Here is a 26,321-nt window from a genome sequence, read left to right as displayed (position 1 = left end):
GTTTAAAACGTTTGCCCACCCCTGCTTTAAACGCCAGGAGTCGCTAGAGACTCACCCTGGTGAGCAGGCAAGCCTGCAAGCAAACGTGAACGATTTGTTGTCGTAGTAGTATCAGCGAGTACACTGATTGTGCGGACACTTCTCGGACCTCTGCCAAGGTGTTTTTGTGCTCTGTGATTATCTTAAATTCGACCCCAGAACAGCTTGATGAGAGACTTACAAAGGGTCCCTGCCGCCATTGCACTTGTTGCTCCGTCCATCTAAGTTCGACCGTCAGGTACGTGACGTCAGCGCATCACTCGGACTGTATTTTACGATTTTTGTTTTTAAGGTGTACCGTTTAATTAGCTGGGAGCGCTGTAGACAACCTTTTATTTTTGTCTTTGTTACAAAGAAGCTTTTGATGTTAGAAGTATTTTTTTAGTCCCTTTATAATTCAATAAAATAACTTTATGTAGTTTTGACGCGTGGTTGGAGGATAGCTTGGTTAGCATTAGCCTCAGCTTTGTGATTTGGGTGCTACACGAATGCCAATCATACCAAGGTGCGCAGTCACCATGGCAACCCTCACAGGGACCTGGTTACTATCGTTCAGCCTAATTGGGCGTAATGTTACGTGGACTGCAATATACAGTACCAATAGACCCGTTTCAGTGATTGTAAATAAGTGTGACGTAGCCAAGCTGCGCGCGCATTGTTGAAGTAGAACGGCAGAATTCATGTCAGTTTATACAAGCCCATTGACACAATATTATCGTAGATCATAGACAAATAAGATCAGAGTGTGTGTAAGCAGCAAAATAGTGACTCTATTTTAGAGATTAAAGTCGACAAAATAAATAAACCCGCTCTTTTGGTCGGTGCTACACATCACTTGTGCAAGGTAAGGTTGGGTGGATCAATCCGAATATCAATGTTATTGATACTGAGCGAGTACTTGGATCGGATCGATAATATTGTCTCAAATCAATACTGTCTTCCCATTTAAACAGGGATCTCTAGCGTTGTGCCTACGGGCACCAGGGTTCACCCCAATGACCTGTTCTAACAAAAGCTCACCAGTATTGTGTCATTCTGATTTTCTCGCATTTTCACGACCATGGAGCGCATCATGTTAAATTGGCGCAGTCTCCGTAGCTGGTTCTATTTCTGTTTTTAACAAAAATAGAAAATAAAAACAATGGCTAATACATGGAACAAAACATGGATTTCTTTTTTTAGCGGGGCTGGAGAAATAGGAAAATTAGCTTCAAACGTCCTTGAAATGTGCTTAAATCTGGCGATGAAAAATGTGTAATGTAGGCTGGAAAGGGGTCCATGTAAACATCCATCCATCCATTATCTTCACCGCTTATCCTCAGTAGGCCTGCCGGAGTGCTGGAGCCTATCCCAGCCATCTTCTGGCAGTGGGCAGACGACACCCTGAACTGGGTTCCAGCCAGTCGCAGGGCACACAGACAACTCACTCACTCACTCATTCACAACTAGGGACAATTTTGACCGGCCAATTAACCTGACATGTTTGGAATGTGGAAGGAAACCGGAGTTGGAGGGAATCCGCGCAAGCACGGGGAAAACATGCAAACGCGCAGGAAGGCTGGTAGCTGGATTTGAACACATGACCTCAGAGCTCTGCCGCGGACGGGCTAACCCCTCACCTTCTGTGCCGCTATATAAACATTCATGTCTAAATAAAATAACTATTTGGACAAAACATGATCAAATTAAAAGTGTACTTTAATGCATGATAACTGCACTAAAAAAAACGTGAAACGAAAAAACTAATCAACACGAGTAAAATATCTTACTGTTGTATACACTGTCAAAACACATGCTTGTACAGTTTGTTGACTTTTAGGTAGCTCATTTGTGCACTTTCACCTGAGTGAAACTTGAAATATTTGACTTGAGTTAACTATTAAAGCTGTTCTCTCACTTGGTCTCACAGCTGACAGGAAGACTACTTGTCTCGGTTTGTGTGTGTTTGTCTTCTAGTAAGAATCCTGATAACCGATTTACTTTAAATAAAAGGAACCAGTGACATGCAAGGTTCATTTCTGGTGAGGCACAGTCAGATTTAAAAATGAATGAACCTACATAGAATAAAAAAAGCAATATATTAACTGTAGCATAGAACAAACATTTTATTTTCTTATCTGAACAAATCAATGAAGTCTATGTTCTGCTCCTTTTCAATAAAAGCATCAGTAGTTAAGTAGTTTTCCATTATGAAAAAAGTCAATGCGAAAAGAAAAGTGACTAAATGATTTGACTTGCTCCTACTATCACTAATTCTATTGATTTGCGCCAAATCAGAATCCTTGGTCTCACTATCACCCTCTGCCACAAGGCAAGAGAATAACGTGCCTCACTCCACACTCTGCAGTAATACGTTACATACTAATCGTTTTAATAAAATTACGGACACCCCCTGTACTTATGACAATTCGACTTACTCAAAAACGATAGATACAAACATTTCTTTCGGGATGTCGAAAAATATCCGGACATTGCTGTAAGTTCGGTTTTGTATTGTGTGGACCTTTTCCCGAGTACAAGACATCATTGTAGTGCTTCTTTCCGCTGCTACCGGCGTGTGGTGGCGCTGTGAGAGGTCACCCTGCATGCACCCCGAAGAAAAAATCCGGCTTCTACTTCCTAGTTCGTGTGTAAAACGTACTACAGTAAGACCTCGGTTATCGCGGTTAATGGGGACCAAAACCACCCGCGATAAGTGAAAATCCGCGAAGTAGCGACAACCCTTCAAAAACAAAAAACAATTTTATTATTATTTTTTTTTTCTTAAATCATTATTTTTTTAGACCCGGTTAATGGGGACCAAAACCACCCGCTAAAAGTGAAAATTTGCGAAGTAGCTACGCCCCTTCAAAAAAAATAAAATAAAAAAAAATCTCATCTCATCTCATTATCTGCATCGCTTATCCTTATTAGGGTGACGCCGCGTCCGCTGAACTCGCTCTGTCCCACCCCTGTCCCATCCAGCGCGGCCCGGGAGTGACCTTTCGCGTCCGCTGACGTTCCGCCGAAAAACCCCGCAAAAAGTGAAAATCTGCCAAGCAGCGACGCCAAAAAAAAAAAAAAAAAACTTGGGGGGGGGGGTGCTCCGCCCTGCTTTATTCCTGGACCCTGGCTATTTCAGCTGAAAATGAAAATCTCCATTCTGATCCCTGTGTACTGTATCTCTAGCGCTAAGAACTTTATTTTTTATTGTTTGTTTTTTTTCGTCCACACGACCACGGAGGAGGACCTCTTAAGCCCATCTTCCAAAAGTATGTTCAACGTAACTTTATTTATCTTTATAGATCTTTTGTTTTGTTTTCTTTTATGAAATGTTTATTTTTAGTACAAAACAATACAGGTAACTAAGCCTTAAACATACAAAATATAGCACTGAAGCGACTTACGAACAAATTCAACTTGCGAACGATTGTCCGGAATCTCGTTCGTAAGTAGGACAGCGCCTGAAATAATATGTTAAAATTAAGTGATTTTGGAGAAAAAAATAATAATTGAAAAGTTAAGTGAGAAAGGACTTTATCGTTGGTGTATTCAACTTATTGACGCCATCTGCTGAAATCATCATTGCAGCCTCTGTCAAGCTGCTTGTATGGCTCGTGCACATGTGTGTTTTTCTTAGACGCGCTCGAAAAAACTCTTCTCTTTTCATCTTTTTTTTGTGGTTTGGGTTGGTATTTGGACTGTCTTTGAAATGGTTATTCTCTTTTGTTTGACATTTTTATCCTAAAAAATAAGAAAAACCTTAAACACGCACTTGAAATCACTCCCCATTGCCCCCCCCCCCCTTCTTTTGTCCAGCCCAATGCGCTGAGTGGCCGGAACACCGAAGGCAAAAGTAAGATTAAAGCAAATAGGCGTGGTGTGAAAATAAATCTAAGGGCTCTATTTAAACTCAGTTGGGCATTGTTAACACATACTCAACAGAGAAAATATTTAATTAAAAAAAAAAGGAAAAATTTGCAAAAAAACACACAAATAAATGTTTGGACCATGGCCAACCCAAATGCCCAAACAAGTGAAGCACCTCGGCACCCAAGTTGGTCATGCTTTCGTCCCTCCAGATGAAACGGGACACAAGAAAGCGGCCATGTCACTCGGGTCAGGGTGACAGAACACCATACCTGTCAACCTCCACTGCTCCATGCCCGGACAAACTGTCGTATTTTCCCGTACAAAATACAAAATAATCGTACACCATCTCTTTTTTTACCTAAATGATGCATGATGGGAAATCCCCAGGCGGCAGACGCTTGCGATATACAAATTAGCTTTTTTCCATACAGATTTCCCAGTACGTTGTACTCGTCTTAAAATGCATAAAAACGTACATTGTACGGCAAAACCGTACAGGTTGACAGGTATGGAACACACTCTTCTGTTCAACAACAGGGCCCAACAGCTCTCACTGGTTTACCCCTGCGGGATAGTACAGGTGCCCTGCCCATCCCTTAGAACACATCTAAACATCCTACTATCATTTTACAACACCTCTCCACTCATTGCTATCACCAACAAGAGCTCTAGCTTCCACTATATTTAGACCTTTTTCCTGCAGTGCACTCATAACACCATCCATCCACGTCAATCGCGGCCTTCCTCCTGGTCTCCTTCCATTTACTTCTGCTTTGTAGATCCTCTTCAACATTCCCTCCTCATCCATCCTCTCCTTGTGTCCAAACCAACCGAGTACCCTCTTATCCACACGCTTGCTCAGTTCCACTACTACTCCAGTTCTGTCTCTCACAATTTCATTTCTCAATCTATCTAATCTTGTCACTCCTAACATACTTCTCAAACACTTCATCTCAAAAACATTTAATTTCCTTCTCAAATCTGCATTCAGGCTCCAAGTCCCTGCACCATACAACACGGTCGGCACAATCACACTCTCATACAGTCCCCTCTTAACATCCAGTCTCTTACTCTTGTTGCTCATCACTCTTCTCAGAGCACCAAAAACCTTGCTTCCTTGATTCGCTCTGTGCAGTACATCACACTCCATTCAACCAACTGCAGCCAAATCATAACCCAAGTACCTAAAGCTTTCAACTTATTCCAGCACCTCTCCATGCAACATTATTTCTAACGCCATGCCCACTCCATCACGTGAACACTTCATCCCCTTACTCTTCCCAACATTCACACATAACTTACGCCTATCACACACTCTTCCAAGCTCCTTTACCAACCTTCTCAATGTTTCCTCAGAATTGGCCACAAGTGCTGTGTCATCTGCAAACAACAACTGACTTATGTGCCACACTGTTCTACTGTTATCCATCATCTCTAGACCTCTGCCAAATACTCTTTCATTCACCTCTCTCACCACACCATCCATGTACACATTAAACAGCCATGGTGACATCACACACCCCTGTCTCACACCAGTCAACACAGGGAACCACTCATTTGTCTCACTCCCTACTCTTACACAGTCTCTGCTGTTCACATAAAAACTCTTCAATGCTTCCAACAGCTTTCCACCCACTCCATACATTACCATCACCTGCCACAACACCTCTCTATCAACTCTGTCATACGCCTTTACCAAGTACATGAAAGCCAAATAAACATCCTTACCTTTTGCAAAATATTTTTCACACACCTGTCGTAGTGCAAACACCTGATCCACACATCCTCTTCGTTTCCTGAAGCCACTCTGCTTCTCCATCACCACCTCATCCGTTGTTCCTCTCTCTCTTAATCAAGACTTTTCCATACAGCTTACAGACAACAAACTGATATCTCGAATTGCTACATTCATACATATCCACCTTTACCCTTATACAATGGCACCACACATGCACTACACCAATCAACAGTGCAGTGTTGTTTTATTGCAGTGTGTATTTTTATGTAGCACTATTTAAATACTCTATACAACACGCTAAAGTGGTTATTAGCACGTCACATTGGGTATTTGTATATTGTATTCCTTTTGCTTTATTATTGTATTGTTCTCAGCGAAGGGATGCTGTTGGAAATGTGAATTTCCCTGCGGGGATGAATAAAGTATCTATCTATCTAACAGGAACCACACCACTTATAAAGCATACATTCAACAAGAGTACTAACCAGTCAATCATAGCTACACCACCTTTTCTCAAGCATCCAGCAGTACAACCATCCAACCCAGGCGCCTTCCCCCCTTTCATTACTTTCACTGCCTCTTGCACCTCCCATGTTTCCACAGGCTTCAATTAAAATTACCCAACATGGGCATTCTCCCCATACCAGCGATCGCCTCAACTCTCACTTCTCTCCCATCCTCCATATTTCGCAACTCCTCAAAATACTCAGCCCATCTCGTCCTGACTGCACTACAGCTAACCAGCAATCTAACTTCCTTATCTTTCACTTTCTCTTCCTTTCCAGACTCGCTCTTTCTTACTCTTTTCACTTCTTTGCGGAACACTTTTCTCATTTCCTCAAAGTTCACTCCGATCTTTCGACACCATTCATCATTTGCTTTCCTTTTCGCTGCTTCCACTACCGCTTTTACCAACCTTTTATACGCATGACCACTCTTATCTTGCAGCCACTCCTCAAAAGCACGTCTCTTCTCTGTCACAGCCTCTGATACCTCATCATTCCACCATTCACTTCCTTTCCTAATACCTTTTTTTCGCACTCCTCAACCCTGCCTCTTTAAACAGCTTGCATTCCATTTCCACACTCTCCACTTCTCTTCTACTTATCCGTTCATACTCTTCCCCTATCCTCTTTTAAACTCTTTCTTTTTCTGCCTTATTCAACTCTGACTAGCCCTCCACAATCCATCTATTCTCAATTTTCCTTCCACATTAAAATGATCAGACGTACCTCTCATTTCACCTCTGTAAAAATGCACATCCAACAATCTACTTAACATCTCTTTCCTAACAACTACATAATCCATCAGTGCTCTGTCCACCATATCACCACCATCCACTCTGACAAAGGTATACTTATTCACGTCCTTATTTTAAACAATGTATTTGCAATCACCAGCTTATTTCCCACACATATTGTAAATTCCGGACTATAAGCCGCTACTTTTTTCCCCAAACTTTCAACCCTGCGGCTTATTCAGTGATGCGGCCAATTTATGTAATTTTTCTAACGGCCGCCAACGGCGCTCGAGTACAAAAGGTAAGATTTAACCTGCAACTTCTTAGCTTGTGCACAAATTAAATTAGCGTCAACCTATTCTTATCATGCAAATTGCAGAGAGAAAGGCACATGACGCAACTTTCAAGCTGAACGCAGTCGAGCAGTCCGATATAGGAATTACTTTGCGAGCGTGATGCTAGCGTGTTTTTAAATAAGGGAGCGTGGGACCACGCCTATGAAAGTCTCTTTCCCATATTGAAGGAAGACTACTTTGATGACGTCAGTTATAAAGAGGAAGATAAGGACTGTTTACTGTGCTGGGGGGTTTTGGGGTTTTTAAAGGTTATTGATCTATATTCGTTATTCATTATCCATTATCCGTTATCGGTCAGTTCATAATACGCTACAAAGCCTAGGAGCCGGGACACTTACTCTCAGCCAAAAGGCCAAGCTAAGGTCCTAGCCCTAAAGCCTTGCTGCGATCATTGCGAATGCACCGTTCCCGGAGGTACTGCAATACCGGGCCGATGCGTGGAGTGGACAGAGCAAGCTCATATTCCATCTCCGAAATGCAAAAATCAAAGATAGTGACTTCATAGAAAGTTCACAAAAGGCCAAGCTAAGGACCTAAAGGCCAAGTTAAGGTCCTGGCCAAATTAAGGTGGGGGTTTTTAAGGGTTATTGTTCTATCTTCGTTATTCATTATCCATTATCCGTTATCGGTCAGTTCATAATACGCTACAAAGCCTAGGAGCCGGGACACTTACTCTCAGCCAAAAGGCCAAGCTAAGGTCCTAGCCCTAAAGCCTTGCTGCGATCATTGCGAATGCACCGTTCCCGGAGGTACTGCAATACCGGGCCGATGCGTGGAGTGGACAGAGCAAGCTCTTATTCCATCTCCGGATTGCAAAAATCAAAGATCATGGCAAAGGCCAAGCTAAGGACTGACACAGCATCAAAGCCACAGTCCAAAAACAACAAGGCCAGACAGACCCTACTGAGGATGGGGGTTTTTAAGGGTTATTGTTCTATCTTCGTTATTCATTATCCATTATCCGTTATCGGTCAGTTCATAATACGCTACAAAGCCTAGGAGCCGGGACACCTACTCTCAGCCAAAAGGCCAAGCTAAGGTCCTAGCCCTAAAGCCTTGCTGCGATCATTGCGATAGCACCGTTCCCGGAGGTACTGCAATACCGGGCCGATGCGTGGAGTGGACAGAGCAAGCTCTAAGCAGTGCAGCCGGTATGTTTTTTTTAACAAGGCTGTTTACTGTGTTGCGAGCGTGTTTCTAGTAGCGTTTTGCTACCCTTCACAGGCACGGTTTGGGATGAAAGTTATAATATTATTATTAAAGCTTTGAAAACTCTCTTGGTGTACCGTCTTTCTTTGTAAATATGTGTAACCATGTATAATATGTATTTGCAACTGTATATTTTTGTAATGTATTTATTTTAGAAACTTATTCTGATATGTTTTGTACAAGCAAATGAGAAAGAAGGGGCGGGGCAAACACGGGCTCACGGGAAGTGGAGTAAAGGTGAGACGTGTTTGTGGACGCGGCCGACAATAGTGGATATATATTTTTCCCACCCTTACCTTTGGAAATATACACTTTTTTCCTTGGATTACTTTCAACTGGCACCTGGACTCTGCAGGTTTGCATTAAATGATAACTACCGGTATCATTTTATCGTTCATATAGCCGGCTGTGTTTTTTGGACTGTATCGGGTAAGGGTTGATTTAGTGTTTGTATTGCACATTTTCAATGTGGGCGCATGCGGCTAATATACAGGTGCGGCTTGTGTATGTACAAAATTGGTTTTCCTCCTGAAAAGTAGTGCGTGCGGCTTATAATCAGGTGCGCTCTATAGTCCGGATTTTACGGTAACTCAACCAATTTCTTCCCACTCTCATTTCTTCGTGGTACTCCATATCTACTGATCATATTTTCAACCGTTCCATCACCCACTCTAGCATTCAGGTCACCTAGTATTGCCACTTTCCACCCTTCTTTCGCACTTGCCACACACTTGGATTAATCCTTCTAGAATTCCGCTCTCTCCTCAGTACTTCTTTCTGAACCAGGTCCATATGAAATGAAATGAATGATCTGCATTTATATAGCGCTTTTCAAGTCAATGACTTGTCAAAGCGCTTTACAATGTGCTCCACATTTCCCAATAGCGGCCTTGTATTGCAGCCATGTAACCTAACCTGCTTATTGAGGGTATTAGGGGTTCATTGTCTTACCCAAGGACACTTCGACATGTAACACGGACGAGCCTGGATTCGAACTGGCATCACTTGATCCCAAGACGAGCGCTCTACCTCCTGAGCTACTGCCGCCCCAATGCACTTATAAACATCCATACTTTTACACCCCACTTTAACCTCACCCACATCAATCTGGAAGATATCTCTTTCTACTCCACCAGTTTTTCCTTTGCTTTCTCACTCACAAGTACAGCCACTCTTCTAGCATGTCCACCCGTACGTAACTCCAGACTTTCTACCATACATACCTCCAAGCTGTAATTCACCCTATCCCTTCATCTTTGTTTCACTCAAGGCTAACATATCAACCTTCCTTTTAGTCATCACCCTTCCGATCTCCTCTTTCTTCCACTCAGTCGCTTTACTTCCACATCCTCTCAAATTTAGTGACCCTATAACTAGGGTTTCCGAGACATTTTGGCTCCCCCCTTTCTTTGCCTTGCTGTCTCTTAGGGAGTAGAGATAGAGAGGAGAGGTTCCCAAGTCTTCTTGCTTCCTCCACTTTAGTCGCCTCTTACGACACACAGCCGATCACGGTGGGAGAATTCTCAACCCTCCCATGGGGAGAGTGCCCCTCACCACCGGACAGAGTCATTTTAAGAGTCAATTTTATGTTTTTTTGAATGTAAATCAGAAATCAGAAAAATAACTTTAAAAATTGTAATAAAGATTAAACATTTTCTTCAAATTCAAAAGATGAAAGGCTTAACCATTCGGGAAAGGTATTCCTGCAAGCCTCTGGCCAATATTTTGATAACAGAGATTTTTTTAATTACTTGCCCTATGTGTGCAGATAAAACAACATGTTTTTCAGCCTCGCATAGCACTAGTGTTTTGAAATTCGATTTTGTTTTGTTTTTAATCATGATAGCTTTCAACAATCTTAGGAGCCTACCAAATCCAATTTTTCAAAGAATCACCGATCCAGGATCTTAAAAAAAAGTCCAACCAATCCAGATTTTTGTATCCGAAAGTTACACGAAAATTTCTAGATGTAAACGGCTCTTGTTTACTTTCTATATTAAATGAATTTTTTTTAAATGTAGAATTTAAAGGGACAGTGTGTATTTTTAGGGCCCCCTAGTAGGGCTGTACACTTAACCAAAGTCTAATCGTTTTTGTGACATTGTGCTATTGTGTAATCGCCAAACACTGTGTTTTTTTCCCCAAGGATTCATAGACAGCAACCTTAACAAAGCTCCTCAGAAGAGGGCGGTGTTTATTTAAATTTACCCCAATTAACAATCCGGTAAAGTTCACCTAAAATCCCAAGTGAATTGAATGCTGTTGTTCAACCGTTTGGAGAATCTGGATAGTTTTGGTCTTTTCTAAAGGTACCTCTGAGGGTTTGTCCCCAACTCAAATAAATACTGCTAGTACTACCAACATTAAGTAATCTAGGTTGGAACACACAAAAATAGTAGGTTTTTATTCTAGTCTGAATTTTCTTTGCATTCACATGTCTGCAGATGAGTGTAGCATGGGCATCTTAGCTAGGACACAAACATGAAGTCATGCATCCAAGAGTTAAATACTCTCAAAAAAGAACTAACACAGAAAATTTACTTTTTTTCTGAAAAATCTCAATTTGTTTTTTTTGTTTTTTTTTTCAAAAATCATGCAGCGCTACCTCTTTGTGGTAAAAATGCTTAATTATTTTTTTAATGAATTAAAATATATATAAAATGTATATAAAATATGGATTATATAACCTGCAAAGATACCTGAACTATTGTATGAACATGCCTTTTTTCAAAATACTCATAGGTCGAGAAAATGGCATTCATTTTGGATAAAATGGGGCTGTCCTAGAAAAAGCTGACAAGAATGTTCCCCATCTTGCTGCTACAGGTACTCCATATCTTTAAAAAATGAAGTAAATTGGTGCATTTTGATCACTTTGATTCTCCATAGTTTGTATTCTTCCATGTCCTTTTAAGCATACTTTTGGTCACACTTTATCATGCAGCAACGTTTAGTGATCAAATAATACACACTGTCCTTTTAATTCCCCTAGTTAACTAGGTAGTAATTAGTGTTTTAATCAGAACCAGCTTTTTTTTTAAATTCCTACCCTCGATTCTACGATTTAGCAAATGTTGAAATTCACAATTTCTTTAATGACATATTAATCAAATGGATATTATTGAATGCCAAACTCCAAAATACTTGCACAAAAACATGGATTGGTTGGGGGCACTACTTGATGATTTTTCATCTTTCGCGGTTGTTTCCGTTACATATTAAATATCACAAACGAAGGATTACTGTATAGATAGATATTCATCAACATGTTAAATACAGGGTGTCCCAAAAATATAAACACATTTTAGCAACTGATAATTCAATTATTTACCTTTTCATTATACAGAGGTAGGCAGATCATTTTGAAATGCCTACCTCTCTTCTAGCTTGCAGGATTGTTCAGTAACAAAATGGGAGGATGCCCGACCAAAAGCATGCAGTAAGGAGCCAGGCTAACTGGCAGTCAACAATGAAAACCGGCCTCGGCAACAAACACGAACCAAGCCGAAAATAAACCAATGCTGGCTAACCAGCTGACAAAGAGAGCTTACAGGGACACTCAATTCCTGGCTGGCTGACCAAAAACATGCAGTAAGCAACCATGCTACCCAGGAACCCACAACAAAAAAGCGGATACGGCAACAAACTCGAACCAAGCTGCGACATGACCAATGGACACAGCAGGCTAGACAGCTGCGAAAGAGTGCTAAACAGGACCGATCGGTGGAAAAACAAGGCTTGCCGACCAAAAGCATGCAGTAAGCAGCCAGGCCAAACAGGAACCAACAACTAAAACTGGTTACGGCAACAAACATGAACCAATGTGGAAATAAACCAATGGACACGGCAAGAAAGCTGGTTAGCCGACTGCTAACGTGGCCAACATGGAACAACCAAAACTGGAAGCACCGGAGCTACCGTAGGCTAACGGGGAGCTATCCAATCATTATTTTACTAACCACAACACACGCTGCGAAAAACACAAATGAAAACCCACAATTGCCCATCTAAAAAGAGGCAAAGGCAAAGAAGGAAGGTATGCTGTAACAGTAGCAGGTAAACTTGCCTCACGCAGCTTTAGGAGGATAAAGCATTTAACTCAGTACAGACAAGTCCCCTAGCACAACCAAAGTTTCAATTTCTCCAATCAGAAATGAGCTGTATGCAATCGCTGTTCAATACAATTGACCTCAGTTTTGGAGCTGCCTTATATGTTGTGTTTATGTGATTTGCCGTTTTAAAATTCTTGTGCTCCTTTAATGACGTCAAAGCTCTTCAGCAAACAAGCCAGATTGGTCAACTTTGAGACAAAATTTCTCGAGTCCCCTGGCACGTGGAATATTTTGAATCATATCTGCATTATTCTGGGGAGCTCCATAAACCTCAAACTTGTATCTAATTTAAAGTGATGGTGGTTCTTTCTGAAACTCCGTCCTAAATTGTCTTTTTTTGTGTTTTCATACCTCCAGTAGCCTTTTAGAATAAATTTACTTACTTCAAAGTCATGTCTGGCCGTCCTCACTCTGTTAAATTATGTAAGAAAGAATAAATAATTGAGTTATCAGCTGCTAGAAAGTGTATGCATTTATGGGGAACACCCTGTATTGGTGCTGCTAATCGAATTATTCATTTTGTGTTTTCAGGTTTTTTTCCGTATTTTCTGTCTAGAACAATGGCTTACAATGCGAGTCGCCCAACAGGCTGTGGCCCGGAAGTGTCATCACTCTACTTTAAGCTGTGCGACCTGGAGGCGGCATGGGGCGTGGTGGTGGAGGCCTTTGCATCGGCCGGCGCAGTGGTCAGCCTGGTCCTGTTGGTGGTGCTGCTGGCCAACATGCCCTTTACACGCGACCGCCACCGCAGGAACTCTGTGCCCTTACATACCGCCTTCCTGGGTTTTACATTGGGCCTCTTTAGCCTGACCTTCGCCTTCGTAGTGGGGAAGAACTTCTCCACCTGTGCATCCCGCCGCTTCCTGTTTGGGCTTCTGTTCGCTGGATGTTTTTCGTGCCTCCTGGTTCAAGGTTTTCGACTCAGCGAGTTAGCCAGGAGAAATGGTGCTCCGCGGGCAGCAAGCTCCTGCCTTGCCGCCTTGGCTCTGTGGTTGGTGGAGGTCCTAATCAATGTGGAGTGGCTAATCATCACAGTGGTGCGCCATCCTCTAGCACCGGATGACTCGGCTGTGGGCAAGGAAGCGACTGCTGTCCCTTGCAACCTGGCCAACGCGGATTTCGCCATGGCGTTAATCTACGTGATGGCGCTAATGGTAGCCTCCTTAGGGGCAAGTGTCAGCATCATGGTGGGAAAACACAAACAGTGGAGGAAGGAGGGTGTACCCATTCTAGTGTGCTGCCTTATATCCATTGGGATCTGGGCGGCGTGGATTGCCATGTATGTCCACGGGAACCAACGGTACGGCGGTGGGCCACGGTGGGACGACCCCACGCTCGCCTTGGCACTCGTAGCCAACGCTTGGGTCTTCTTAGCTTTTGTCAGCATCCCGCAAGTCTGCTCCACAGGGGATGGTGACCCAGAGTTTACAGAGGATATGTACTCGGGGCGAAGCGTAGGCTACGAGAACATCCTCAAGGAGCAGCATCCTCGCAACGTCTATGCAGAAAACATCGAGAACAAAGGTTTCACCATGGACGAGCCCGCTCAAAGTATGTAACAGATGATTTTTATTTTCTTTGGCCCAAAAAAATGATTACCGTGTTTTCCAGACTATAAATCGCTCAGATTGTACATTGCACCAGCCCAAAAATGCATAATTAAGGTGGAAAAAAAATATTAGTCTTAATGCGCCCTCTTGCAGTTAAGTGTAAATTTAATCACAACTTCTGTTTTTGTAAATCAGCCAGGTGTGCGGGGGCAAGTTTTCGGAGAAAAATATATTTGATAATTTTGAAGCTAGGTCTCTAAATTCCTCAAGTGTGCAGGGGACAGAGGATGACGGCGATCTGCCCTTTTCCGTTGGCGCTCTAAATACAAAACACCACGGTAATGTCTGAAAACCTTTTATCACGTGTTTTTAAAAGAGAAATAAGTTGATGTTTTTTGCCAACAATGTTCATATAATTCATAACGGGAGCAAAATTCAACATTGAAAACATACCTATGATATTTCACCTTTTTTAATCACAAATCAAGTTCTTAATTTGTACATCTGAATTGAACGCCAGTGGAAGTTATGTGTTAAAAGGTCTTCTGAGTCATTGTCAGGTTGCTGGAGTTTCATTTAATCCTCAAGAAACGATGACAACCATATACACTTTGGTCCATCACCACGGCAACCACCAAGAACAACTACACAAAAAACCAGTAGTGTTGCAATCTGGCACTATTCTCCCAAGTCTGGTGTCCCTAGCGCTGTCGTCAAGAAATACAGGGCTCACATTCTACGCGACGCAGGTCTCATTCGCGTTTTCTCTCGGCCTATTAGTAAATAGGCGCTCCTTTTCGTCATCAATCCGGTTAGTCTACTTCTTGGATAGTCACATGAACTAAAAAAAACACATGACATAAACAACTTGCTGTAGCCCTGATAACGTTTTCAGGTGTGCTTAAGACTGCAGGGCGAATCCCGGTGCGGCTTGTACAAAGAAAATATTAAATTTCAATGTTAAAGCCCTACCGCATTGCACCGTGTTAAACATATCGACATATATATCGGAGGAGTCTGGAATCGAAACTGTGACTTCTTGTTACCAAGACAACCGCTTTACCTCCTCAGGCAATGCCGCGCCTGTCAGGTGTGAGCGAGGGCCAGTGATACATGGCACAATAAGGATTCCACTGTGTAAAAGAAATACAAATATCTCAACCAAAGAGTTTTATTTTTATTTTTTTATAAACATTGACATTGCCTAAATCGATGTTATTTTTTAACTGAAAAGTGTTTTTGTATATATAATATAATAGCAACTACTTAAAGAAAGGTAGAAAGTTGAATGAATTTGGACACCTTTGTTGTTTAAATAATTTTGAATACATTTTAAGCTCATTTACCTACATACGTTTGTGCAGCCAATAATGAGAAAGGGTATTTAAGGTGGCTGAGTGTAAGTTGTTTTCCTCTTTACATCTTCTCTGATGAGTGGGAACAAGAAGCCTGAAAAAAACCTTTAAATGACCTGAAAACAGATCGTTTAACGTCATTGTTAAGGGTAACGATACAAAAAGCCCAGAGCGGCAGGCCCCAAAAAAATCTCAGATCAGCAGAAATGAAGGATGAGGAAAAATAGTCAAGCTTAACCCACACACCACCTCCAAAGACCTACAACATGATATTACAGTAGATCGTCTCACTGTACAGCATTCCACTATTTAGGGCACTTTGTTTCCCAGGTAGTTTCAAATTGTAAAAATGTTTTTTTTTTTGCTTTATTTTAAAATACTTTTAGAAAGTTTTTGATTGCATCTTATCAGTAAGTATTAAGCCTCTGGGGATGATTTCAGTATGCTAAATGTGAATTTCCCTTCGGGGATGAATAAAGTATCTATCTATCTAAATCACCATTAGATGGCTGTAGTGGTTTTTGAACAGGTCTTTGTCCACTTCTTAAGCTTGGTTCCTGTATCCAGTGATTCACATGTGTAGGCGGCCCCATGTGGCGACTGAAAGCGTAGTGAAGCAGTATAGTCAGAATTGCGAAGATATGGATAAGTACAGACATCTAACGAGTTATTTTTCTTTCTAAAAGGATGGCTAAGTCCCTTTGTCTTCGTCGGTGCAGAGAGGGATGACGTTTCATGCAGGAATGTGATTGCCATGGTGACCTAAATCGGAAACATTAGGCGCTGAATTTCCCTTCGGGGATGAACAAAGTATCTATCTATCTATCTATCTATCTATCTGATAAGTTTTGCAAGCAAAGTGCTCCTTGTGCCACAGAGTCGTTTGAGATACGCTAAAGCACGTTTGTACAAGCAAGGTCGCTTTTGGAAAAAGGTGCTATGGACTGATGAAACTGACATTTTGAGTTTTTTGGACATAATAGTATGCATGGTGGAAGAAAAATACAACAATCCAAGAGGAATACTTACTACCCAAAGTAAAAATTGGTGCTAGTTCCATCATGCTGTGGTGATCTTTTGGGACCCACAAAATGATGAACTCATTTACTCTAAGTCCAACGAAAATAGATCATTAACGTCTCCAGCCATCAATAGCAGGGAATGAGTTAGCATTCTGCAAAATTAAACCATCTCCTAGCGGAACACAATTCTGCACAAAGTCAACATGATGGCTTTGGGAAAACAAAGTTTCCTGTTAATGTGTAATCCTTATAGTCTAACCAGCATCCCTTAGCGCCACACCAGATCCCAGAGCGCATGGCTGTGTTGACGTCGTCTCCTTGGCAACCGAGATCCGGCAACGCTATGGTCTCTCTTCGACACTGAACGCAGCGCTATCAGTTGCAAACCAAACCGCATCCCTCCAAATGTTCCCCCTCTGTGTAGTTCAAAGTAGAAACTCAAAATAAGGAGAGAAGACATCTATGGATATGTGCTAAAAAGCACAAGATGGAATACAAACTGGTTAACTCAGTGACCAAAAATCGCCCCATTTTTTTCTAATTTTCTGCCCAGCCTTTTGTGTTTTTTTGGGGGGGGGGATTACTGTAGACTCTAAACGACTGACAATTATGTCAACTCCCTCTTGTTGAGGCTCATGTTTGACGAAAATAATGCAAATTTCTCGACCGACGAGTATTTTAAAAAATGCCTATTTATACTATAGTTCATGTACTTTTGCCTATTGTTTAAATGTTTTTATTTTAATGAAGTTCTTAAGCACTTGGAGGGATGCAAGTGACCTTTTTTTTCCTACCGATAACTGATGAATTTGCGTTTTTATTGCCTGCTATATTTAGAAATCGAGCGCAAAACCCAATTATTTATATGTGTCATTAATTTTCTGTATGATTACATGAACATTATACAGCTTTTTTAAAAATGTCTCCAAAAAGTTGTGTCAGAGGGATTAGAGCTTTGTTTTGTCAATTGATCAATGCTCACTTTGTCAGTAATAACTACAAGGAGAAGATATTGTTATGAGCACCATAACAGTGACAGATAGATATTCCAAAAAGTGCATATGATTAAGGGTTTATTCATTATGTCAGGGGATGGTGTAATAATAGTCTGTAGTCTATAATAGTCTCCATAGGTCTTTGAGACTTTTTGTGATTAAGGCTCGTACAAATAAACATGACTTGATTAGACTTGACAAAAAAATAATCACTGTCCCTGTAAATTCTCAATGTGTACCTGTGTGTAATATTTGACCACTACATGGTCTAATGTGAACGAAAATCAGAGCCAAGAGCACAGTGTAGCAGCGAGATACTAAACATGGAGGTGACGTCTAGGTAGAGATTCCACTATTCAAAAGAAACACAAATTTCTCGACCTATGATTTATTTATTTAAGACTTTAAGGGGAAAGAGCAGGGCTAAAAAAATATTAGATCTTATTTGATCAATTCTGAATTCTCTCAGCCATGGGCCCCACAGAACTGAAGAAGAAAAGAGCACAGCAGCATAACAAACTGGCAGGGTTCGTACAGGTTTAAATCCTTAAATCCTTGTAAATGATTGAATTTTCATGTTGTGTTTTCAATTATTGAAAAGTGATTGAATCTTGGGTGAAGTGCTTGTAAAGCCTTCAAATATTTGCCTGTTTCACAACAAGCCATGTTAAAAATGACGCCAAAGCTGCTCTTTGGCTGCTTCGCTTTGCCATTGCATTTCTTCTTCCCTCTTGATTAACGGCAGCTTCGTTAGTTTGTATGAAATTATACAATGAACCTTCGTTGTTATGCTACACTAAATGTGTATTACTTCTAAGATTACGGATCAATTATAGACATTTATTATTGGCTTTGCAAAAAATAGTCATGTTTATTTGTATAGCCCTTAATCACAAGGAGTCTAAAAGGGCTGCACAGACCACAGATTATTGAAAACCACAGGCTATTATTACACCATTCCCTGATCAAAAATCTACACGAGGGCAAGGCAAAACTCAAAATCCTCAACGTAAGGAAAATGAAGAAACCTTGAGAAGGGACCGCACATGGGGTAATCCCCTATTAGGATGACCAAGCTGCAATGGGTGTTACAATAACAAATGATACACAGATATTTTCAACGTGAAATATAGTTCATTCATAAGCTATAGAATACAAGTGAGTTTTACCAAATGCATGATTCACACTGGATTTCTTCCTTTAATGGTACTGGAGGAATTTGAAAATTGGCTGTAAAAGTGCTTAAAGGTGCTTGAATTTGGTCATGAGAATGGTGTACGAACTGTGAACCTGAATCCTGAAGTTAAAAACTGTATTTAAATGGTGGCAGGCACCAAAGTGGTGTCCCCATACAGCGGCTACATGGGTCAGCTGAGGAGCTCTGTGTATCAGCCCACCGAACTGGCCCTCATTTCCAAAGCCCCGGTGAGTCTGACGCTCCATCCTTTGGAGATCCAGAATCACGTTTTCGTCTCTTGTTTGTGATCTCTAAAGTCTGTTTGCATTTCTAAAACTGCAGAATCCACTAGAAGTGTCCTATGACTCCACTATCCCAAGAGCGACAGCCCCTTCGGCCACTACTGGTGGAGACGTCACGGATTCAAAGGGCATGGCTCACAGAAACACCGTAGGCCTACGTCCAGTTTCAGGCAAGAAAATGTCTCCTAGGTGAAATTTGAAATTTTTCAAGTCAAAACGGGTGACCTACCTGAACCGTGTAGATCAGAGGAGAAAATGTTTTGAGGAGGTCTACGGGGGTATTATGAGTTTTCAGAGAGCGTGAATTGGAGAGGGAGCTGGTGCATATTGCAGCATAGGCATCCATCCATTATCTGCACCGCTTATCGTCAGTAGGGTCGCGGGGGTGCTGGAGCCCATCCCAGACATCCTCGGGCAGTGGGCAGGGCACACAGACAATTATCTTGCTCATTCACGAAGAGTGGCAAGCATAAAGCCCTTTCTGAAAGAATACTATAGAAAGGCCTGTTTGGCATTTGCAAGAACCCACATGGGAGACACAAGTAACATGTGGGACAAAATGCACTGGTCAGATGAAATTAAAATTGTAATTTGTGGGCTGAATGCAAGGTGTTACGTTTGGCCTAAGAGTAACAATGAACATCACTCTGAAAACACCATCTATGATGACTTTGCACCAAATGCAATATTGCACAACCCTTACGATACCAACGGTATCACGATAACACTGTATGTAACATCCCACATGCCGACATTTCTTGTGTAAATACCATGTAAATTATAACTATAGCCTTATCCCCCTTGTTTTATAACCTTATCTTCTCTGTTCCTTATCTTCTTGGCTCATACCTCACTGTGAATGTGTAAAACTGGAGTGTCATGCCCAATTTCGTTGTCACAATATGTTAACCCATTTTGTAACAATGACAATAAAGGTATATTCTATTCTATTCTATTCCATCTTCGCTGTCAAACATGGGGGTGGCAGAATCATGTTTTAGGGTTGCTTTTTTTCAGCAGGGACTGGGAAAATGGTTACAGTTGATGGGAAGATGGATGAAGCCAAAAACAGGGCGATCTGCAAGAGACCTGAAAATTGGGTGCATGTTCATCTTCCCATAAGACAATGACCCTAAACTCAAATTAAAATGGAATGGTTTAAAAGTAACACGAAAAAAGGTGTTAGAATGGCCAACCCAAAATCCAGACCTCAATCATACTGCAGAACTTTTGTGGAAAGATCAGAACAATGCTGTGTGATCACCCTCAAATCTTCAGGAACTTGAGCTGTTTTGTTAGGAAGAACGGGCAAATATTTCTGCTTCAAGATGTGCAAGACATACCCAAAAAAAACTTGTGGTGTTCAATCATAGCAAAACGAGGTTGTACAAAGTACTGACCCAAAGTGGGGGGAATAGTTTTGCCTTCTTTTCAATTTTTCATCTATTACCACAATATAAAATGTTGGATGAATTGGGTTTCTTTTCAGGATTGTGTCTAACATGTTGCTGATCTTTTAGAAAATATTTCAATATTCATATCGATAAGTTTAGAGCCCGAATTATGGCAATAATATGTTTAAAAGTTATTTAGGGGCCAATACCAATGTCGAGACAACATATAGGTCATCCTGGGTGCCGTAAGCTGCGGCATAAACGTAAATGGCGTATCTTTAGCCACGACAGAAGACATTGCTGCTATATGTGCTAGCTCTTAATGGCGAATCGAGGGTTTGAGGCGAATACGTGTAGTTTGTGCGGGCAGGAGTAGTTGCTTTTTGGGCCGTTCAACTGTTACTATAAAAGCGAAGATCACTGCTCGTGGATGATACGACAAGGATGAATCAAAACATACGTGTTCCATTCCCAGCCAATCAGGGGGTGAATGGTTAACAGCAGCCCATGTCATGATACATTCATTAGTAAGTCAACAAACTAAAAAGATGCTAATTGCTAAGCTTGATGATTGATGTTCATCGAATCCCTTAGGGGCCGGTCACACAGACATTTGCGGCTGAATCACGGCCAGAAATTTCTGCCTTTGAGGCGGACGCTATTGGACGCATTGAGATCGCCATTCAGACGAGATACAGCGGTGCTTAACACGAGGTCGGAAATTCGCGCGCGGGTGGCAGCGCGAAAGAGTTTTGCGCTGCTCAATTCTTCAGAGCGCGGGTACACAACCTTTCACGAGCGTATCGAGGCTGAACTACGGCCAGAAATTTCTGGCCGTGAAGCAGATGCTGTTGGGCGCTGATGGACGTTTTGAGACCGCCATATAGACGAGATAGAGCAGTGCTTTACTCGCGGTCGGAAATTTTCACGTGGTTGGCCGCGCTCAAAACTTTTGAGCTGCTCAAAAGTTTGAGCACGTGTTAAACCGCGTGCCGCACACGTGGTCAACACGAGGTAATGACGCGGAACGACGTGCTCTGGCCGCGGCCAGGGCGTGGTTACACATGGGTAGGACGGGAAATTTCAGCGGGTAATCGTGGGTGGAGCATGGTAATAGCATGTTCTGCGTCTGTATCGCGGTGTTATTACGTGAAATTAGCGTGTTACGCGTGTGACGGTCAAACGCCTTTCTCCGCGTATAAACAGCGCGAATGCCGAGCACACGTCAGTTGTGCTCGAGACGTCAAGGGGGTGAACATGGATCCCCGTCAGCGTAGTGACCTCGTCTTAATCCATTTTTATTTCTTGACATTTCTTTTCAAGATAATAAAACAAAAATGATGCCATAGCTTGAAATCTTGATCTTCACGGGACTGTGTTTTGTGCGGTTATGATTTCTACAGCCCGGTGCCGAGATTTGCATCCCCTCGCTACTACAACCACTTTTACCTCGTTTTATCTCACTTTTAGGGAATGTAATGGCGAACATATAACCAAAACCACTTCGTCTTGCATTTGTTGGAAATGTAATACAACTTAAACCATTCCGTCTTTGTTTTTGTTGTGAACATAATCGAACGGTAAATCCTCCCCCCTCGCGTGAACGCGCATTCTGCTGCGCTTCCAACGAAAGCGATCGTATTCTATATAAAACGCTTATTAAAACTATAAAGCGAGCTAATTATAACAATTGGGAGATCCTAGTCTATATAACGCGTTTATTTAAACAATAAAGTGCGATCGTATTCTACAAATTGCGTTTGTTAACGCGGATGCAAAAGTCACCAATGTCAATGTACGCTTCCCACAAAAGCGATCGCAGCAGAATGCGCGTTCACGCGAGGGGGTGGGGGGGGGATGTTTTGCGTAGGAGTCGGATTTGGGCACAACACCGGCTCGGGAGCTTTTATACCCGTGGTCCACACGAGAAAATGACGCAGAAATGACGCGATGAGGAAGCGGAACAGTCGCCGGCGTGTTTTGCGGGCACCACCGATGAACAGCGAGTTGGCCAATTTTGCGCATTTTCCATCGCGGGCAACCACGGGCTAAAAAAAAACGCAAAATTTTAGCCGTGATTCAGCCGCAAATGTCTGTGTGACCGGCCCCTTACATCGAGAACTACAAAGCCAACACACTCTGTTGATTTGTTTGGTGAGTTTGTATTTTTCATTTCTTGTGACATTACAATAGCAACTAGAGAGTGTAGCAGTGAGTTAACGCCTGGTTACCCAAATGGGTGTTGCATGAAAGTGGAATAAAGAAATCTGAGTTAACTGATTAAGCGTCGCGTAAACTAGTCTGGCAGACGCATTTTGAATTCATCGGTTGCACGTTTGCCGCGCCAGGATAAAAATGAGCTGCAATTTTAAGCTGACTGGAGAGATTTGGGATAAATGCGCATTCACCACATCCTCAAATAAACCCCGCAACTGATTTCAGAATCACGTTGGTCAGTGCAATAATTTTTGCCTGACACGTGGGAGGCCCAGGGTTGATTTCCAGTCAACGCAATAAATACTAATGTTTGCCTATTCATCTTTTTCTCTTTAAAGTGTTTATTAAATGTTTATCCTGGAGTGCCATTTCTAATCTCATTGTTAACTATGTTCACTATGTTGTTATCAATGACAAAAACAATTCTAATTTTAATTTTGTTGAATTCATTGTTCCTAATAAAGAACCAACTTCTGTCTCTCTTTGACAAGGAAACAAAAAAAATGACTTTCTTAATTGATCCATCTTTGCAGGATCCACGTTAAAAAAATCGGCAGGTGTGTGATAAGCCACGGACCCCAATTGTAAAAAGAGAAATATAACTGAGGAGAAAAAGTATCAAATGAAAAAAAAGAGTAAATATTGAAAGACATTTCTACAGAAGGGGTGCTACTCTTGTGGCAGAGTATTCAGTTGGAAGTGACAGAAATGTGTTACTACATGACTTCTGGAGAAAATAGATTAGCGCAAAGATAGATTTAAGAATTTGATTGCATCTCCAAACTTGACTACCGCAGCAAGTTTTGTTGCAACCTAGGAAATTCTAAAGTGGGGAACGTTCTCAGATGGTGATGACATAAAGGAGTCATTTATCAAGAATACAGAACCTATTTGCAGACTTTATGAAAAAAAAACCTGAAATAATTCAGAAAATTAAATACGTGATTTTCTCTGCTAAGACAGTGAAGGAAAGAGCCATTAAATGGCATGCTACATCACAGAACAGAAAATCAAGGACATTAATTCAGCGCCAGCATACTCGATTGCCTGTGATGACTTGTATGATGGATTTCTTTATTGCATTTTTTTTTTATCAAAGCAATGAAAGAGAACTGTAATTCATTAATATTGTAATGAAGTTAAACTTGAGGCGGTATCTTACAACAGAGTGGGGTTTTTAAGGGTTATTGTTCTATCTTCGTTATTCATTATCCATTATCCGTTATCGGTCAGTTCATAATACGCTACAAAGCCTAGGAGCCGGGACACTTACTCTCAGCCAAAAGGCCAAGCTAAGGTCCTAGCCCTAAAGCCTTGCTGTGATCATTGCGAATGCACCGTTCCCGGAGGTACTGCAATACCGGGCCGATGCGTGGAGTGGACAGAGCAAGCTCTTATTCCATCTCCGAAATGCAAAAATCAAAGATCATGGCAAGAGGTACGGCCAAAAGGCCAAGCTAGCCCTAACGCCTGGCCAAGCTAAGGAACTAGCATCAAGGCCAAGCTAAGGACCTGGCATCAAAGCCTTGCTACATCAAAGCTTTAAAGTTCGCAGTTCTAAAACCATCGCTAAGGCCAAGCTAAGGAAGGCCAAGCTAAGGACCTAGCATCAAAGCGTTAGCAACGACACAGTCTAGTGACTAGACCACTAGGGATATCTTACAACAGAGTAGTCGGGGGGTTTTGGGGTTTTTAAGGGTTATTGATCTATCTTCGTTATTCATTATCCATTATCCGTTATCGGTCAGTTCATAATACGCTACAAAGTCTAGGAGCCGGGACACTTACTCTCAGCCAAAAGGCCAAGCTAAGGTCCTAGCCCTAAAGCCTTGCTGCGATCATTGCGAATGCACCGTTCCCGGAGGTACTGCAATACCGGGCCGATGCGTGGAGTGGACAGAGCAAGCTCTTATTCCATCTCCGGATTGCAAAAATCAAAGATCATGGCAAAGGCCATAATCTTTGAAATAATACAGTAACATGCATCGATATCCACATGATGCACTGCATCAAAATTAATCATTCTGATGACAGGTTAATTGTCACGGTTGCCCATTTTGGCGCCGGTTGCCGCTTGTTGCCTGTTTGGCTTCCCTCCTATTTAAGCTCAGTGCTCTTACTCACCCCTTGTCAGTCCGTCAACGAACTACTGCACCTGCAAGACGTGTGTTTTGACTTTGTCCGGTATCGATCCCGTCTATCTCATCCTGTTTGATATCTGACTCCAGTGTCTGGTACCGATCCTGTCCGTCCGGTATCTGCTCGTGTATGTGTTATCGATCCTGTCTGGCCAGTCCTGTCCGGTATCGACCCCGTCTGTCCGGTATCTGCTCGTGTATCTGGTATCGATTTTGTTTGTCCCGTCCTGTCCGGTATCGACCCAGTCTGTCCAGTATCTGCTCGGGTATCTGGTATCGATCTCGTCGACCTCTGGCTTCCTGTTTTTTCACCCCGGACTTCTGTCTTACTTCTTCCGCCCAGTGATTGCTGAATCACTGACGTTTGTGTAACGTGCATGACTGCCCCATTCCCATAAAATAAAACTTGTGTGAAAACGTTACGCATCTGGGTCCTTCTCCTGTTCTGGTTCTGACACCAATATACTGTTGCTAATATACAGTAGATACATACAAAATGTGTTGTATTCTTTATGAGGCTTCTATAAGGCTTTAAATGTTTTACAGCTCTTGACTTTTTTTGGGGGGTCCAATATGGCTCTTTTAACGTTTTGGGTTGGTGACCTTTGTGTTAAACTGTGTATCAGAACATATTTTCTACACACCTTTCTCACCTTTTGAACACCTGACTCAATTTCATGCCCGCACTTTGATTTTAGCAGTCACGTGTTTTATCTTTCTTTTTTTAAACATTTTTCTTCCTGTTTGTGTGTGTCCATCAGGCCTTGGACAGGACATGTGACTGGTGAAGTTCCTGTATCCATCTCTGCGTTGACTCTGCTAAAGACAGCAACTTAACAACTTTTCTCCTCAGTGATAGTATTGTGGCTAAAAAGTCGAATTATTTTTATGAATACCGCGGTACATACGCATTCTTTGTGGTCATGTACCATAGAGAACTACTGCAATGTTTTCTCTACCTGCTTTAAAATATTTGTTATCAGCCAAGTACCAGTGCATCATTAAGGACGTTTGACATTAAACACTTGGAAGCAAATCTAGTTCAGTTAATAACATTTTTGCCCCTTATTTGAATAAATTTACACTTTTTACTTGCTTTTTCAGGAATCCCTTTTTTTGACATTCACTGCTTTTTTATTCAGGTCATATGATTTTTTCCGTAGTAACAATTACAAGCTTGATTGATTGGGCACAATATTCACGCGTAAGCATCATTGCACTGCTAAAAGTTTATCATTATCGCATTTCCTGAAATTTGGACTCGTTTTTATCTTAAAATATTTGATCTCTTTTTTTAAATAAAACAATTAAAAACAACTTGGTCAATTTTATGTCGTGTATTGTAAATAATTTCTCTCTTTAAAAAAATTAAGAGTTTGACAAAAAATTCTGAAAATAAGTTGAAATATCTCAATACCAGGATACTTAATTACAATGCTGTGCCTAAAATACATTTTCTTTTTACATTTTGGTATTTTCTTATTCATATTTCAATGTAATTCTAAAATCAAACGCTTCTCACAAAGATTTTAATTTTGTTTTTTAAATAAATATAGTTTGGATATTTTACTACAAAAACAATTAATATAATTAATAGAAAAAGTATATATATGTAAATGTAAATG

At 41.5% G+C, this 26,321-nt stretch overlaps 1 protein-coding gene and 4 pseudogenes across 2 annotated transcripts; 1 reads left to right on the top strand and 4 right to left on the bottom strand.

Moving 5' to 3' along the window:
- Window positions 1–45: 45 nt before the first annotated feature.
- Window positions 46–26,013, top strand: gprc5c (G protein-coupled receptor, class C, group 5, member C). 2 transcript variants are annotated; one of them, XM_088324121.1, is made up of 6 exons: window positions 46–277; window positions 11,177–11,260; window positions 13,078–14,097; window positions 18,799–18,893; window positions 18,988–19,117; window positions 25,458–26,013. In XM_088324121.1, the coding sequence occupies exons 3-6, from the start codon at window positions 13,107–13,109 to the stop codon at window positions 25,475–25,477; spliced, it is 1,236 nt and encodes a 411-aa protein (XP_088180247.1). In that variant the 5' UTR covers window positions 46–277; window positions 11,177–11,260; window positions 13,078–13,106; the 3' UTR covers window positions 25,478–26,013. The 2 variants fall into 2 exon arrangements, with proteins under 2 accessions (XP_088180247.1, XP_088180246.1); XM_088324120.1 differs by lacking the exon at window positions 11,177–11,260.
- Window positions 7,618–7,774, bottom strand: LOC148346955 (U2 spliceosomal RNA; annotated as a pseudogene).
- Window positions 7,953–8,072, bottom strand: LOC148346954 (U2 spliceosomal RNA; annotated as a pseudogene).
- LOC148346953 (U2 spliceosomal RNA) lies at window positions 23,886–24,019 on the bottom strand (annotated as a pseudogene).
- LOC148346952 (U2 spliceosomal RNA) lies at window positions 24,401–24,544 on the bottom strand (annotated as a pseudogene).
- Window positions 26,014–26,321: the final 308 nt, after the last annotated feature.

Source organism: Urocampus carinirostris, chromosome 19 (assembly GCF_059441175.1).
Source record: "Urocampus carinirostris isolate Australia breed hairy pipefish chromosome 19, RoL_Ucar_1.0, whole genome shotgun sequence".
Lineage (NCBI taxonomy): Eukaryota > Metazoa > Chordata > Actinopteri > Syngnathiformes > Syngnathidae > Urocampus > Urocampus carinirostris.
This window is presented reverse-complemented; position numbering and strand designations above follow the sequence as displayed.